This window comes from Sinocyclocheilus grahami, unplaced genomic scaffold, assembly GCF_001515645.1.
Source record: "Sinocyclocheilus grahami isolate Dianchi unplaced genomic scaffold, SAMN03320097.WGS_v1.1 scaffold197.1, whole genome shotgun sequence".
Classification (NCBI taxonomy): Eukaryota; Metazoa; Chordata; class Actinopteri; order Cypriniformes; family Cyprinidae; genus Sinocyclocheilus; species Sinocyclocheilus grahami.
In genome coordinates, this window is record NW_015505376.1 from 685,447 (window position 1) to 704,214 (window position 18,768).

Here is an 18,768-nt window from a genome sequence, read left to right on the forward strand (position 1 = left end):
TCAGGGTGGAGTGGGTCAACCCCACTCCACCCTTCGCCCCTGAAAGCAAACCTCAGGAATTTCCTGTGAGTGGGAAGGATGGAGACATGAAAGTACACGTCTTTTAGATCTATCGTAACAAACCAGTCCTCAGATTTGATCTGAGACACAACTTGCTTGATGGTGAACATTCTGAACTTCAGTTTCATGACTGAGCGATTCAACTGACACAGATCTAAAATGGGACCCCCTGTCGTAAGGAGGGACCACCTCGATGGCCTCCTTCCTCAAGAGAGTATTGACTTCCTGTCCTAATACCAGAGCCTGCTCAGGGCCCACGAGTGTGGGAAAGACCCCGTTGAATGGTGGCGGAGGAGCGCCGAACTGAATGCGATAGCATTTCTCCACAGCGTGCAGGACCCAACGAGATACATTTGGCAGTAGATTCCACGCTGCTAAATAATCTACTAAGGGAACCAGTCTCTCGAGACTGGCCTCTGGTGTATTTGTGACTGCTAATTCGGTGCACTGAAACGAAGGACCGGCAGGAGACGGCCGAACTAGCTGTTCTGGAGACCCCCGAAGGGGTAGCAAGCCCCTCAGCTCCGCTACGTTCCCAGGTGGAAGAAATTGAGGGTAGCACTCGCTGGAGACTGCTGCGCCCTGAAGCATCATCGATGGCAGGGTTGGCAGAAAAATCTCCCGAGGGCAGTGAGGAGAGACAAACACTGTATACTGCGGTGCACCCCGCTTCTCCCCAGTAGGGGCTGCCCCCGAAGGCCCTGAACCTCTCATGTCAGGGCCTTTTGGCCGAGGACTTCCTCTGAAGCACGACCCTCAGGTCGGGCTTCGACTGCGCAGCCCTCGACCCAGAGCGCCGCTGACCTTGGTCCCGTTGCGGGGGAGCACGAGAAGTGACACTCTGTTTTTGTTGTTCGCGGTATGAGGAGGAGGTATGTGGCGAGAGTTGCTCCCGCCCAGCAGCCCCTGGAGCTAGAGAGCGGCGAGGGAGGAACCGCAGGAACGACACCGCCTGTTTACGGGCCTCCTGGTACCTGTCGACGATGGAATTGACAAGGTCAGAAGGCGCAAGCGGGTGTCCATAAGGAAGACCTTGTCCTTTTCCTTAATATCTGACAGGGTCAACCACAAATGTCTCTCTGCTGCCACTAGAGCTGCCATAGACCGCCAAATGGCACGGGTGGTCTCTTTGGTGGTGCGGAGAGATAAATCGGCGGTCCTCCTAAGCTCTGCTATATCATGCTTTTTTATTTCTTCGCCTTCATCTAGCTCCTTAAGCAGGTCGGCTTGGTACACCTGTAACACCACCATGGTGTGCAGACACACACCAGCCTGACCTGCCACCGTATACCCCTTGCCCACCAGGCTAGATGTTGCACGTAACGGCCTGGAGGGCAATGCTGGAGCCTTTAACAACGATGCCGCGCCGGGGGACAGATAGCTCGCGAGCGTCTGTTCCACCCGGGGCATTGCCTTATAACCATGATCACTAACCCCCGCCACGTTTGCATAATGAGAGGAAGCGGGGATAAATAGACGTGCTGAATATGGTCTCACCCACGACCTCGACACCTCGGTGTGGAGATCGGGGAAAAACGGTAGGCTCCGGCGCAGAGGTGGCAGTTTACTCTGCAGAAAGCGCTCATCTAATTTGCTTCTCTGCGGTTCAGCTTGTTTCTCAGCCGGCCAATCGATATTTAATTTAGCTACGGCACGAGTGACCACCTCCAATAACTCCTCATACTGTGCTGTGTGAGGGGGCGAATCCTCATCGGCGCTCTCCACATCAACCTCCTCGGAGGAAGAAAGGCGGAGCGTCGAGCCTGTTCCCCGGGGGAAGAAACCGCAGTGCGGGCTTCCGATCCCAGAGAGCGGGCACCGGATCTGGCGGGTGAGGAAGGAGATAGGGGCTCGCCCGTCTCCATTCCCTCTGCCAAATCCAATTGCGAACCCCATGAATGCGGGACCAGCACCGCGAGGAACGCTGGCGAAGGCTCCCTCCTCAAAGAGAGTCTTCCGGGAGCGAAACGAGCGCAATGATATTCGCTCACAATGGGGGCAATCGGCCCCCTCAAGAGCCGATGCCGCATGCTTCGCCCCCAAGCAAACAACGCACATACTGTGTGTATCCCCACTCGTAATATAGCGAGGGCAGGGAGGAACACACAGCCTGAAACGCTGCTCACTTTCGCCCTTATGCTTTATTTTCTCTGTGGCCTTAGACATTGTGCTTATGACATTCTATTTTGACAGATAACACCAAATAAGACTCACAACAGAGATATGACTGACACAGAGCGCTTTGCTGAATGACAGAAAGCTGAAGCCGGTTCCACCTCACGTGCCTTTATAGCTTCCTGGTTGCTATGTCACCCGCCTATGACGTCTCGCCCTTCCATTGAACTGATTACACATGTGATTCAGAGCAGTGTCTTAGTGTCTTCGGACGCAGCTCGAGTTCCTGAAGGGGAACTTCACTTGCAAATTAATATTTTGGTCGCAAATGTGACCGTTTTAGTCGCAGTCTGGAGCCCTGTCTGATACATACAGCATGCATGCTAATAAGCCATCAAACATCATGTCCTCAATTATAACATCAAGACAGCTCCTATCAAGTTAACCGAAGTAAATGGGATGTTTCTTGCATGGCTTGACATCACACAGAATATGCCCACGGACCCTGTCAAACGTTTAGATGATAAAGCATTAAAATATTCAATCTATTTCCACTGAACAATAAATTCCACAAAGTTTTAGACATGAGCTTTAAGACAATATAACCTACTGAACAGACCATGTCAGTGTTATTTTAGTATTATTTATATACGAATAGGCAGTGGTGTATAAAGTACCTGAAAGCCACACTCATGTAAAAGTACAGATTTCTTACCAGAAAATGACTTTGGCAGAAGTTGAAGTCACCGTTTAGAATATTACTTGAGTAAAAGTCTTAAAGTATGTGATATTTATTGTACTTAAGTACGAAAAGTATTTTTTAAATCTTAAACGTACTTAAGTATTGAAAGTAAAAGTACAAGTAAATGCAAAAGAAGCAAATAAATATACACAGTAAATTAACTGATGCCCTCAGGCCCGCGAACACGGGATCTATACAGCATGACTGCCGCATGACCCATTTAACATCTGCTTTCTGCCCTGACTGAAATCCCTTTTGTCACAGACAAAGAAACAGAGTGTACACAGACAATCATTGAAAATCATTGAAAGTATCGGAGCAACTATATTCACAAATAATATGTTTTATGTCTTAAATGTGTGTGATGTGTTATTGAAACCATGATATCTTAATAGTTGCTTTATAGCTTTTCTTTTTAGTTAATTACAATTACTGTGTATGCAAAATACCTGTTGTTTGAGTTTGAATGAGAGCTTGTTTTATTCACAGAACATTGGTGTAAGTGAATAATTGATATTCAGCATCATTTTCCGGTGATGATAGTTTTATAAGAAGTTCTCAAAAACTTGCAGAAATACTCGCCACAAACAGCATGTGATTCATGCATGATAAGGAACCGTATGGGGCGTGGCTAGACCCCGCAGCCACTATCTGATTGGAACAGTGACCTGTGGGATGGACTTACGCCGCGGACCAAAACCCCACTGCAACACAGATTTGCTTGCTTGCTTTTACCCGATCAAGACGTCTGGCTTTCCTTTGGTGAGCGTGACAAAGCGCCTCACGACACCATCTAAGAACCCAAACACTTCAGTGAAACTTCGCGATCATCAAAAAAACTTAGACTTTTAGTACTGCTCAAGCCTCTGTGTCATCAAGAAACCAACTAATCCAACGAGGGATTGTTGACTCATTTCCTTGAATCTTTGTGTGTATGTGTATGTTTTAGTTAGGTTTTTATGTAATCTAGATTAGCCAATAAAATTCATGTTTAATTTATAAAGAAGGAGCGTCTGGGGTCATATAATTTCAAGGTTAAAACTGTGCCAAAAAGATCCCTTGCTACTTAGCTCGTAGCTTACTTATAATAATTACCTCTGTTAAGAGCTTACAAATAATCATAATTGTGTTGACCGTGGCCAGGAAAACACATATTTAATTTGTTAAAAGATACTAAGAATCACCGGCTCGCTGGATGACCCTGGATTTAAAGTGCTGCAAACTAACAAATTTGAAATCAGTTTAATCAGGTGGACTTGGGACATTCAGATCCGAGTCCTAGCAAAACCTGAATGTAGTAATCATCATTAATTCCCTATAATTACAAATTAATAATGAATAAACGATCCTGTCCTTACATAGCATTTAGATGTATTTACACAGTTTATGTATCTCAGAGGGGACATGGATGCATTTAAACTGCAGTTACAGATGCATAAATAGGCCTAATTTTTTGTTTTTAACAAAAGTTTGAATACTGATATTTGAAATAATTTAAAACATGAAAAAAATGTGAAATTAAAACCGCCAGTAGGTGACAGCAAGTGGCTGTTAATGAGTGAGTCATTGAGATTCAACCGATTCATTCAAACGACTGATTCATTCAGAAACAAAGCATTTGACTGTGTTAATGAGTGAATCACTGAATCATTTATTCAACCGATTCGTTCAAAAAGCTGATTCATTCAATAATTAAACACCGTCCATTGCTCTGAGATGCAAAACAGTGCTGTGATCTTTGTATGGAACTATTTTCGTTGACAAAATCGAGCAAAAACAAGCAATATTATGTCTAAAATGTAAGTCATTTATTGCTTTACTGAACTTGTATAAAATTATTATTAAATGTGTTCTGATATCTGCAGAAAAATGGTACTCTTTGTGTGATATAGATTAAGTTAACTATATTAAATTACATAAATATAAAAAGCATACAGAAACATTTTTGCCGTCTACAACTTAGAATGCCTTGAATTTTGAGTTTAATAGACTAATACATCAATGTGTGTGCACTCTGTGTGTGATCTGGTGATATAGCCTACTTGATAATATCAGATCGCACATCATTACAACAACACTTACCATATAATCGCAGAAGAAATACTGTATATCGCAGACCCCAGACCTGACTTGAGTGGAAAATGAATCATCCACAGTTGTGCGCGCACTTGTTTGCACATGGTCAAAGGTGTTTTTAGGAGTCTAACTTGCAAAAGCCAGACCACTGATTCGTCAAACCTGCTTTCCTTCAGTCCGTGTTCTTCTGACTATTTTGTAGTACGTAACGAGTATGCTTTGAGGAAATGTATCGGAGTAAAAGTATTCATTTTAATTAGGAAATGCAGTGGAGTAAAAGTTGGCTGAAATATAAAAACTCAAGTAAAGTACAGATACTCCCAAAAAATACTTAAGTACTGTAATGAAGTATTATTACTTCGTTACATTACACCACTGCTAATAGGATATGTATTTTTACATATTTTAATTTAGGTTTTATTTGTATATTTTCAGTTTTTTTGTTAAAATTTTTTTAATTTTTTATGTGATTTTTGTATTTTCTATTAATTTTTTTTCTATATATATTTTCATTTAGCTTTCATTTATTATTTAGTATTTTAATAATTCAGTTAATTCAGTTTTTTTATATTTTTATTAAGGTTTCATTTGCAGTCCGTGTTCTTCTGACTATTTTGTAGTACGTAACGAGTATGCTTTGAGGAAATGTATCGGAGTAAAAGTATTCATTTTAATTAGGAAATGCAGTGGAGTAAAAGTTGGCTGAAATATAAAAACTCAAGTAAAGTACAGATACTCCCAAAAAATACTTAAGTACTGTAATGAAGTATTATTACTTCGTTACATTACACCACTGCTAATAGGATATGTATTTTTACATATTTTAATTTAGGTTTTATTTGTATATTTTCAGTTTTTTTGTTAAAATTTTTTTAATTTTTTATGTGATTTTTGTATTTTCTATTAATTTTTTTTCTATATATATTTTCATTTAGCTTTCATTTATTATTTAGTATTTTAATAATTCAGTTAATTCAGTTTTTTTATATTTTTATTAAGGTTTCATTTGTATATTTTCATTTAGCTTTCATTTATTATTTAGTATTTTAATAATTCAGTTAAAACTTTTTGCAGTTGGCAACATTTATAATGTTCTAGTTTACGTTTTTCATGAACTATTCTATACAATTTATTTATTTATATAATTAGTAAAAATTTTAACTATTTATGGTTTTAAATTTTACAAAATTTTACATCTTTTGTTTTATACACACAGATTAAGTTAACTATATTAAATTACATAAATATAAAAAGCATACAGAAACATTTTTGCCGTCTACAACTTAGAATGCCTTGAATTTTGAGTTTAATAGACTAATACATCAATGTGTGTGCACTCTGTGTGTGATCTGGTGATATAGCCTACTTGATAATATCAGATCGCACATCATTACAACAACACTTACCATATAATCGCAGAAGAAATACTGTATATCGCAGACCCCAGACCTGACTTGAGTGGAAAATGAATCATCCACAGTTGTGCGCGCACTTGTTTGCACATGGTCAAAGGTGTTTTTAGGAGTCTAACTTGCAAAAGCCAGACCACTGATTCGTCAAACCTGCTTTCCTTCAGTCCGTGTTCTTCTGACTATTTTGTAGTACGTAACGAGTATGCTTTGAGGAAATGTATCGGAGTAAAAGTATTCATTTTAATTAGGAAATGCAGTGGAGTAAAAGTTGGCTGAAATATAAAAACTCAAGTAAAGTACAGATACTCCCAAAAAATACTTAAGTACTGTAATGAAGTATTATTACTTCGTTACATTACACCACTGCTAATAGGATATGTATTTTTACATATTTTAATTTAGGTTTTATTTGTATATTTTCAGTTTTTTTGTTAAAATTTTTTTAATTTTTTATGTGATTTTTGTATTTTCTATTAATTTTTTTTCTATATATATTTTCATTTAGCTTTCATTTATTATTTAGTATTTTAATAATTCAGTTAATTCAGTTTTTTTATATTTTTATTAAGGTTTCATTTGTATATTTTCATTTAGCTTTCATTTATTATTTAGTATTTTAATAATTCAGTTAAAACTTTTTGCAGTTGGCAACATTTATAATGTTCTAGTTTACGTTTTTCATGAACTATTCTATACAATTTATTTATTTATATAATTAGTAAAAATTTTAACTATTTATGGTTTTAAATTTTACAAAATTTTACATCTTTTGTTTTATACACACACACACACACACACACACACACACACACACACACACACACACACACACACACACACACACACACACACACACACACACACACGACTGGTCAGCTATCCTTGTGGGGACTCTCCATAGGCATAATGGTTTTTATACTGTACAAACTGTATTTTCTATTGCCCTACACCTAAACCTACCACTCACAGGAAACTTTCTGCATTTTTAGATTTTCAAAAAACCACAATTTAGAGTCCCCATGAGTCTGTGTGTATTCAGGTTTAAGTCCCCACCAGAATAGAAAAACACACACACACACACAAATTATTTTAATATCAATAAATATTTTCATTTAACCAAAACTTATATTTGTGCTATACTTTAGTTACATTAGTTTTGGGTCTAAGATTCCTCCATCTTAACACTGGAGAGTCATTTTGACACAAAAAGTGCCTTTGCCCCATCCCAGAGGATCCACCCCCTAATTAAACTTCCTCTCCTGTCACCGGGTCCCATGTGGGACAAGGACACTTTAGAAATGCTAAATGTATCTACATGGCACTGAAGCAAAGGTGCAGCCCATAGCACACGTACTGTTGACTCGTCTCTAAATAGGATCGCTCCACGAAAAAACAAACATCGCTCAGATCTAGTTAACATTTGCTAAAGGTTGCACAAGAACAATGCGATCTGGAGAGGAATATTTGAGTCTGTTTTGGGGAATGAAATCTAATCACGCTCTTTCTGTCACGGTAAATGCTAATATCAGATGCTAATATCAGATTATTGGTGTCATATGCAAATTAGGATTTACAGAACTTCTGTTCTTCAGAATTGTAAGAGGAAGTCATGTGTGAAATAGTGATATTAGCCCACGTAAACAGTGGCCCCAAAACGTGTTTGGACACTTTAAAATATCTAAATGTCACTGCCTTTGAAAATAAATCGTTTTTGGGGCAGCTGTATATGACCTTTGTGCTTTCAGGCTGATAGTGAAAAACAAATTGATTCCATTGATTAATGGACTATAAAGAACAAATATAGAGAGAATTACTACAAAATAACTTGTGTTCTCTTGTGAGATTAACAAGTGAGTGCACTTAAATACAGTATTCTCTTTGACATTCAAAAACATTATTACATAGCAAATTTTCAGCATTTCACCTCTCACTGTGAGTAAAACTATAATTACACCCATAAATGAAAAATTACTGACCAACAGAAACATTTTGGACCACTGCGACACACTAGATTAATTTTCAGCTAAAGAGCTTTGCCTGTTTTCACACTGACAGAGCGCCCGCTTACTTTGCATCTCATTATGCATTTGAGCCATTTTTCTGCATATCTTTCTCAATATGAATAGTTTGGCGGTCAAAGGGCAAACGGTTGGGTTCATGTAGAGTAAACCAAATGACGTCAATTTCAGTTTAAGAGTGTCATGGCAATGAACCGTCTGAGCACCTCTAATAATTTCCAGAGCACAAAAGACAGTCTGCATTTTAATTTGGTTTTAAATTGTGTGGCGTGGACATGCTCTGGTTACTCTACGTTTATGCAACATAATTTATCTTCATATCCACTGTACAATGACCAGGATGAACATAAAAACAACATTTTAAGGCTAAAGCTTTTTCCTTAATAGACCAGCAAGCAGACCTTTAAGGTCAACACAGAAAGTAAATATGATGAATTAACTAATATCAGAAGGCGTTTATTCTGATAGCAGCAACAAAGGCAATTACTATTAATGAACGATGTATTTCTGCTTTTAAGTTCTTTGTAAACAATAATATAATTTTGAGAACAAAACTATCACTTTTCTTAGAGGTTGTTAGAAGCATTTTCATTAGAAATTTCAAGCAAGCACTACTGTCAGCATCAACAGGAAAAGTAGAAAATCCATCATCATTTACTCATCCCACAAAAACCTTCAAAAACCTCCAAACAAGATTAATATAATAATTCATGTGACCTGTATAGTATATGAGTCTTTTACTCAAGTACTGCCTCAACTAAATCACTGAATCAGTGAGCTGAATTTTTATTTGTGAACGAATCAGTCTAATTCATTAATTAATTATTCAGTTCCATTTGTGAACCAGATCAATGTTGAAAAACACACAAAAAACCTGACTGAATCATTTATCCATTCGCAGTGGTTCTTAAAGGGATAGTTCACCCAAAAATTTAAATTCTGTCATTAATTATTCACCCTCATTACCTTTGTTCATCTTTAGAACACAAATTAAGATATTTCTGATGAAATCCGAGAGCTTTCTGACCCTCCATAGAGAGCAACGACTTCTCACATGTTCAAGGCCCAAAAAAGTAGTAAGGACATCATTAAAATAGTCCATGCGACATCAGTGGTTCAACCATAATGTTATGAAGTTACAAGAATACTTTTGTGTGCAAAGAAAACAAAAGTAATGACTTTTTTCAACAATTTCTTCTGTTCGCTAATACAGCTCATCATATGTTCAAAAAATTCTTCTTTTGTGTTCAGCTTAAAATAATAGCAGCAAACAGGCTTGGATCAACATGAGGGTGAGTAAATGCTGACATTGGCAATATATTCCTTAAATTGCTCTTTGCATAAAAAAGTATGACATTTTGATGCATTGACATTGTTTTTTTTTTCTTCCTAGATTCAGAAAACAGTTTGAATGAGCTGTAAATCTACATGACCGTGTTTGCTTGAACTGGAAAAAAATCTAAACATACTTTACACTTGGGGTTTCTGGAAGATTTGTAGATGGGAAGATTGCAGGAGTGATTTGAATTTGAGAAAAGACAGAAAAAGCGAGCAGGACTCCTTAGGCAATAGCACTAGTCAACCTATCTCTCTCTGCATGTCTCCCCCTCTGTTCCCATAGAGTGTCTTGTTAATCATTCTCAGGTCTGCCCTTTGCGGTTTCCTACATTACATACTGCTATAAAATCTTTATGTCTCGAGAAGATCTTCAACTCTCTTACCGATAGTACCAGAATACAGAAAGAACATCACAGCAGAGAATCTATACAGTATTCAAGGGATGCACAGAGCAGTTATGTTCACCTATGCCTTATAAGTATTGTAAATGAAGAATAAATTAGCAATTTGTGTATTTTATAGCAATATTACACATTTTGCACACATTATTTATTAAATTAAAGGAAATTAATAATTTTTTAATCACCTTTTTTTTTTAGAAAGGACATTAAATTGATCAAAAGTGACAGAAATTTATAAACAATTTATATTTCAAATAAATGTTGCTCTCTTTTGAACTTTCTATCAGAATATTAGAATGATTTCTGAAGGATCATGTGACACTAAAATTCAGCTTTGCCATCACAATAAAATTATATTTTAATATACATTAAAATAAAAAATTGACAGTAATTGAAATAATATTTCAAATTGTTACTGTTTTTACTGTGATTTTAATCAAATAAATGCAACCTTGGTGAGCATAAGAGACTTCTTTCAAAAACATTATAACATTATATTTATAGAGTCCAAACTTTTGAATGGTAGGTATATATTTCTACACAATATAGTTTTTTAATCGTAAAAAAAAAAATCATACAAAACACAAATTTCTCATTTATTTGAGTTCAGTTTATATTGAATTAAATATGAAAATGCAAAATGACAACATTTCTGCTTGTGATTTCATACTTTTGAACCCCACTGTATATGTAGCTTATGAATCAAGCTAACAGGGTAGTTAAGAGGTTAGACAATTAAAAAGTAACACAATTTTTAGCAACGAATAGCCAAATGCCAAAAATGTCCTGACTATCAGAAGAAAAGAATAAGAATAATGTTCGGTTGTGTAAATCTAAAGTATTTTCAAATATAGAACATTCGCACAATGTTTATTTCATTATTGTCACAGCACAGACATGGTGCTGAAAGTGAGATGTTTTCTGAACACTAGGCTGAATAAATAATTCCTGTTTTTGAAGTTGAGCACTCAGCTCATGTCTTTCAGATTTGCTCGCTGATCAAGAATAGGAACTCTTTTAATTGTGTGGACATCACAGACACAAAGCATCCTGATGGTTCACGGCTCACTGTCTGCTCTTATTTATATGCTCTGCTCATACAATCAGCCACAGCCTCCAGTTGACAATATACGGTCTGTTTATGATGACTGGATAAAAAATAGGAGGAGACAAAACAAAAACACTTTTCTCAATTCATCATCGTCACATCCAATTTCCTTTGCGTGACAGCCGAGGCCTAATCACAGTGGAAGGTGGTTAATTTAGCTGTAAGGAGAACAATTTAAATACAAATGGACCCCTGGTCCCTCTATAGGGGACGAGGAATAAACAAAACGTCACTGTTGATCATGCCGTAATGGGAAGGGATGACATACGAACATGTACGGCAGACATCTCTCAACTCCGTTCCCAATGTTAAGCTAATGGAGGTCAAGAGGCTGGAGGACGCTGGGGACGGCACAGACAACGAGAGGATGGAATATAACAACCTGACGGCTCATCCATGAGTGGGTTGAAGGCATCAAGAAATTAGGACAATTACAGTTTAACTTCCCAATTACCAAACTTAATGCACCCTGGATGCAATTCTGATTTAACGCTTCATTTGGTTGCAGAATGCCAGCCCTCCATAATTTGATGAAACCTGACAGTCAATTTAGAAAACATATTTTGGGAAATAGTTTTCTCTTCCACTGTCTCTTCATATGCGTCTGAGCACAAACTGTCTAAAGAGACAATTCCCAATCTCTGACAAGCAGGGTCAACATGCACCTATTGTTTTTCAGGGGGCACAAATGGCAATCCTGGTTCACATTGTGCCTTAGGCAAAATATAGCTAAAGAAAAATAAACTCTTTATTGGACTGAAGGTTTATTTAAATGTGAATATCTAACAATTTATCACATTTTTATTAACAAATAAAAAAATTATATTAATACTTAACAATTGCACAGCCCTGCATCTTGAAAACATTCTGCTGACTTCCCAAAAAATGCCTAATATTTTACACTAATACATTACTTTCCATCAGTTTATTCCATCACAAAATAAGAACAAAGATTCTTTAATGCACTACTCAGAACAACAAATGCACAAAAGCAGAGAAATGTCAAAAGTTTCGTTGGAAAAAAAAAGAATTAGGCATGAACGAATAATTCAGAATTGAACAAGTACTGTTACGTTTTAACTTGACTCAGGGAAAGAGAAAGTACTTTTTAAAAATTCCATTCAAAATCTAAGATTGGCCATGGCGCTTCTGGTGACATGGACACTACACAACTCTGCACTAATGCTCATCAGCTGAGCATATGCTCTTTCAGTATGCTGACTGGCTGACTGCTTTCCCTGCCATTACCAACACTGATCCCCCAAAATGTGATCTTGTCTGTCTATTATAAAATGAACAAAGTTATCTGGAAACAGATAAATTATGCAAAACTAGAAAACTGCATTAATATAAGGAGGCACACAAACACCCGGAGAGACACTGTCCATCCTACATGTTTGACAACACAGTGCATAACTGCATACTACAGCACTGATTGTTCTTCAGTAAAGATGACTGAAGGCCAGAGAGCAGAGCTGTGATGGACAAGCTATCAGTCCAGTGCAAATCGCCAGCTATCATTCACTACATAACATGGTGAAACAAACTACTCTGTAAATCTCATCATGTAATGTCTCATACACTCCCACCTCACACACAATCTGACTAAATGTATATTATTATCAAGCAGAGCTATTCAGAAAAGTGGTGTTTAGACCACAAGACTCAGGTGTGCATTGTATAAGTTTTTAAAAAGTATTTAATTTACGACATATTAAATAATAATAATAATAATAATAATAATAATAATAAGGAATTTAAAATAGGGCTGTGCAATTATTTGCATGCGACTGTCATGCGCATCTCGTCAGTAAAACCGGTTTACTGGTGATTATGAACGCAATTTTGCGTAGCTTGTCAGTGAACTATGGCTCTGAAATGCCGCTCCATCTGAAAGTATGTGATGGAGATTTACTACTAATCACAGAACCGGCTTTACTGACGAGATGCACATGACAATCGCATGCGATTAATTGCACAGCCCTAATTTAAAAATAATTCAATTAAATTACTGTACTGTAATTATTTTATATTGTCACTTAAAATATAAGTAAAATAAAAACAAAATGTAATCATTAATGTTGATTTGGCATGACACATATGGTTTTGTTCTTTTATTTATTTACTCATTTTGTTTGAAATTAACAGAGAAATAAAATTAGATGTTCAAGACATGGCAGTTTGCGTGTTGATTCTAGTAAACTACTTTGTCTCTATACATCCATTGAGGCTGAACATGCCTCCTCTGCCCTCACCTGCACTGGCTGAGAGTGAGTTTCGGTTCATGCCTAATTTCACATAGATGGCATAGAGTCAAACATGTAGTGGGAGACAAGCCCAGAGGACGAGTCCACAATAAGAGCAGAGGCTTTATCCAAAGTCAGATTAACAGTAAGAACATGCACAGCAGCCTTCACTGTGCTGCATGCTCATTAATAGATTAGCATCAGCGCCCAGCACCACAGCCACACTGCAAATTGTTATTGCTGACTGTAATCAGAAAATGGGTCGCAGGAGTGCCAGGGGATAGTGGCAAAGACTGGCAGAGCATATAAGAGCAAATGAATGAGAGAGAAGGCAAATGATCGTGAGCTGCAGGGATGAAGACGAAGAGGCTTGAAGTGCAGTGTGAGAGAGAAAGAATAGGAAAATCCTTCGGTCAGCATTATGACATTATAAATAATACTGTTCAAAGTATTTTTTTCAGATACATAATTAACCAATTCAGAGATCTTTACTTGAGAACAGATTTGAAAAACCCTTCTATTTCCAATACATTTACTTTACTTCCTACATTTGAACCTTTAACCATTTCTTCTGCAGACTCTATAAACAGCTTGTCAATTTAAATCTCTTAAACCACTAATTAGAAGAGCGCACATGGAACTATTAGCGAGATAATCTTAAACCGCCCACCCCGTTAACAAGGAAAATTGTGCATAAATGTGTTCATACTTCCTTAACTTGTTTCTCTAAGAACTGTGATTCAACTATTTCCTTTCTATAGAACCCTTTGGCATTGTTATGATTTTATTTAGCACTAATTAGTGTTTTAGTATAGTTAGTCCAGCTGTTAGCCCACACATACACACAGAAAGTGAGCAAATGTAACACTAATTATCCTGAAATCAAGCCATTACATCATAAACCATGTTCTGGGGTGGTATTGCAGTCGAGCAACTGGGCAAACCGCCAAAAATAAGCGGGTTCAAACCGAGTCAAGTCAAGTCAAGTCAAGTCTGCTTTATTGTCAATTCTACCACATGTACAGCACATACACACAGAGAATTGAAATTGCGTTACTCTCAGACCCTTGGTGCATACAGATAACACTAACAGTATAACATAAATACAGATTTAAATATAATGTGGAGAGTGGGAACGCATCGGCCACGGAGGGGTTATTAAGGTCGCAATCCTATTCTACCATCAGTTTACCCGGTTATCAAGACACTTGACACTTATTTGTTCCGGTAAGAAGTATCAGTACAGTTGGATAAAATTATTATTTTTTATTCAAGGTTTTAGATAACCTTCTATCACCCCACAATTCCTTATAAGCATCTATACTCTGCAACACAAGCCCGCACACACACACACACACACACACACACATATACTCAGACGATCTCTCTGTACCTGGTGTGTTGAGTAGGCGTGACATTCGGCAGGCGTAGGCTACTTGCTGCTCGCAGTGTTCAGCGCTGTTGGTTATAGCTGTGACCTGCTCCATAGAGGCACTGTAGTTCAGCTGCAGTACTGTTCGTCTCTCCCGGCTGGAGCCAGTCACTGCTGTCTGCGCCGGCAGGTTATTCACCACAGTCGTCCAAACCTTGTCCTCTGAAACAGATACAATAATGGTCATAAAAAGGTAAACTGACTGGCATTGCAAGAAAAGTTGACAGATTCATTAAAATATACGTATGTTAATACTGTAACATAAGCATATGCTCTTCATGTTTACAGAGATATAAAAATAAATTACACTACTGTTCAAAAATATATATTTGAAAAGAACAATTTAAAATAACAATATATGTTAAAATGTAATTTATTCCTGTGATGCAAAGCTGAATTTTCAGCATCATTACTTCAGTGTCACATGATCCTTCATAAATTATTCTAATATGCTGATTTGGTGCTTAAGAAACATTTCTTATTATTATCAATGTTTTCTCAGGATTTTTACTTTTTTGATCAATTTTAATGCATCCTTGCTGAATTAAAGTATTAATGTCTTTTTAAAAATGACTGACCCCTAACATCTGAACAGTAGAGTATACCTAATATTTAATTATTATATAATTTATTATATAATATTATTCATAATGAATAATCACCCCAGAATTTTACCCAACTAAAAGGGCAAAATACATACTACAGTAAAGCATTTTTTTTATAAGAAAAGTTTGAAAAAGTTCTTAGCTTTTTAATTGACATATGAAATCAAGAAGAGATTTTCTCATTAAAGTAACAAGTAAATAAGTAATTACAAACTGATTTAACACATTCTGGATCCATTATGGCAATATTTCCTTCCACTTATTCAAGTTTTATTTAATGGGATCTAATAAATACTGACGTTCTAAAAACATTTTGTTTTGTTTTGTTTATATTATTCAAATCCACCTGATCCTGTAGCCATAATCTTTCCTTCCCACCTCAAAGAATCACAAGATTTACCCTAAAAAAATGTTAAATGAACATTACATATTTCTGAAATTGACAGACACTTTATTTTCTGGATGATTTTTGCTCTCTACCGTGTCCTCTCAGGGATTTCTTATGCTCTGAGATGCCTACAGTTCCTGCCCTGAAATGATAACATTTTATGTCCTGATGTTCCTACATACTTGAATGTCCCTACATGTAAGACTTCCATTTAATTTGATTTATTTCTTTTCAGATCAGTGGGATGATGTGGACCTAGACTGATAAAAGAATGCTCATGAGGCTTGAAAACAAATGGGTTGAGAAGCTGAAATGAAAGATTGTCTCTGGAGGCGATAGGAAGGATTTAAAAAACCCTGGGATACAGGGATTCTCGAAAGCATGTAATACTCAGTAAAAGGCTTGATTTATTAATCAGGCAGAATCGGTGGGCTTTTTGGATTCAGTGCTATGGTACGCCACAAATAAATAAAAAATGCACATTTTACCTGTCATGTTGCAGATGACTTTAAAAGGACCTAACGGTCCGCTTCCATCTGGGTCAATCCAGTAGGAATCAGATGATCTTCCCAAATGCTTGTAAGCTTCACAGGACTGCTCATAGACAGCTGTAGGTAAGAAATAAAAGATGTTAAGTTAAATACAAAGTATTTAGTTAATAAATGTCAAATAACAGAAGCAGCATCTTTGCTAGCGCAATATAGGGAGTACAGTAAATATATATACATATATATATATATTGTGCCTGTCCAAATACGAAAACAAGGTCGCACTGGTCAATAGCATATACACAATATTTTTTCTAGCTTGACTATTGACCAGTACAACCTTGTTTTTGTCTGTGGAGAGGTTTGAGGGAAGTAACTCAACAGAGTTCAACATCTTTTCTATTGACTTATGTGTAACTGCTGCCGCCGTGTAACTTCCAGTCTCTTCTCCTCTCCATCTAACCCCTGGGGTCTTAAAAAGTTTCACTCAGTAGTGATTCTGAACTATTTCTCTGAGAACAGTCTTCATAGAGAATACAACAGACGTTTTTATATCAATCAATAGCTCGGTTTCAAAACCTAGCAAGTGTCTGAAGGAGTCGTAGGTGCCACTCCAGATGTGAAGGTCATTTCGAGAGGTAGTAAACTTCAATTTTCTGCTTTATAGAATATCTTGTGTTGGCCAAATTTAAGAGCAGTATCACATCATTCAGAGAAGGAAATTCCAGAATGCATTGTAATGAACTGTTGCAATGAAAATGTAATCAAATGTGATGGTTGTGGGGAGAGAACTGCAGTTTCATTCAAAATAGAAAAGTATCAATAAAAACATTTCAGAGAAATTAAAATGCATCAAACTGCTGAAATCAATGCTGATTAAAATTTCCCATGCTTCCATTTCAGTTGTTATGTCAAAGTATAATTTAAACCTGGTAACAAACAGAACATTTTAGAATTTCGTGTTTAAGCTGCTCCGAAAACAGTCGAAACAAGAATCTGTCTACATCATTAACACCTTATTCATGGATAAAAGCAAATACAGGGAAAACAAATACTGTTAAACAGAACCCTGACATTTCTCAGAAAGGTCTTCTACATATTAGTTAAACAGAATTGCGTTTTTCACAGTTTCCAATTCTCGTTTTTCCACATTCCCCCTCATTACACATAAAACAAAGCTTTTCTTTGTTCTCCACCATTTCTGTTGCAATGCATTTGTCACAAGTTGATGTTGACAGAAAAAAAAAATCCTTCATTTCTAGGAAAGCGTGACATTTAATCAGAATAAATAACCAGCAATAAGCCACATGCATTTATGCACACACAACCATTAAGAATAAAATAAAATAAAAAATAAATACAAAATAAAATAAAATAAATTAATAAAATAAAATACACCCAAACACACATTCTTACATGTGTGACAGGTGGCTCCGGTGTATCCCGTCCCATCACAGGTACATGTGAAACCATCCCAGATCTGGCTGCATCGGCCTCCATGTTCACATTGGTTTGGCATACATCTGAAAAAAAGCAGAATTACACATTTAAATACATGTGTGGTAAATGAAAAACGTGCCAGAAAAAAGTGCCTAATATCTCTGATCATTTCAATACTTTCGCTCTGATTTTACGTTCATAGTTTTAAAAATGTATCTCAAGACCTCTATGTTCCCATCCGCTGTGCTGCTTTAAATAGAAGAACAATTTGACCAATTTTGTGCACTTTTTTTCTGAGCGGCAACAGCTTTTATAACACAGTTGATACAGGCACTTAATGAAACACATTACTGAGTGTCAGCTCAGCTAAAAACACTGAGAATGTGTTGAAGAGGATGACAATGAGTCATTTACTTCATCAAGGTCTTGCAATGTTAAAAAAGCTTCAAACTGAAAAAGTACACTAATTAATTAACAGTTGAAACACTTTTATGTTCCCCTTTTATGTAACACTTATGTTTATTTTGATTTTCAATACACAGATTAATTAAAAAAGGACAAACGGGAAAAAGAAAAACAATGAAATGAACATTCCAGAGGTAAAACAGTTACCATCAACAGTCAAGCAGTGTTATTTTAGTAATATTTATATAGTATTATAGCATTTATTTATATTTTGAATTAGATTTTAGTTTTAGATTTTTATAATTTTATTTTGTTATGTGCTTGTTTACTTTTTTATATTTTATGTAGCATTTTATTTCAGCTTTATTTCATAAACACAGATCAACAGATACAGATCAATTTGAGAGCAATTTGAACATTAAAGTAAAAATAAATAAATACATAAAATAATTAAAAATCATACAAACACAAATATCAGACACAATTATACAGTA

General features: G+C 36.5%; 1 protein-coding gene across 1 annotated transcript in view; it reads right to left on the reverse strand.

Annotated features, from left to right (window-relative positions):
* The window catches only part of cntnap2a (contactin associated protein 2a), a 245,255-nt gene that overhangs the window by 156,809 nt on the left and 69,678 nt on the right, over positions 1–18,768 (reverse strand). The window contains exons 9-11 of the mRNA XM_016285487.1: positions 17,846–17,952; positions 16,430–16,549; positions 14,910–15,110 (exon numbers count right to left, since the gene is read on the reverse strand). Coding sequence (XP_016140973.1) covers positions 14,910–15,110; positions 16,430–16,549; positions 17,846–17,952 — 428 coding nt within the window. The remainder of the gene's footprint in view (positions 1–14,909; positions 15,111–16,429; positions 16,550–17,845; positions 17,953–18,768) is intronic.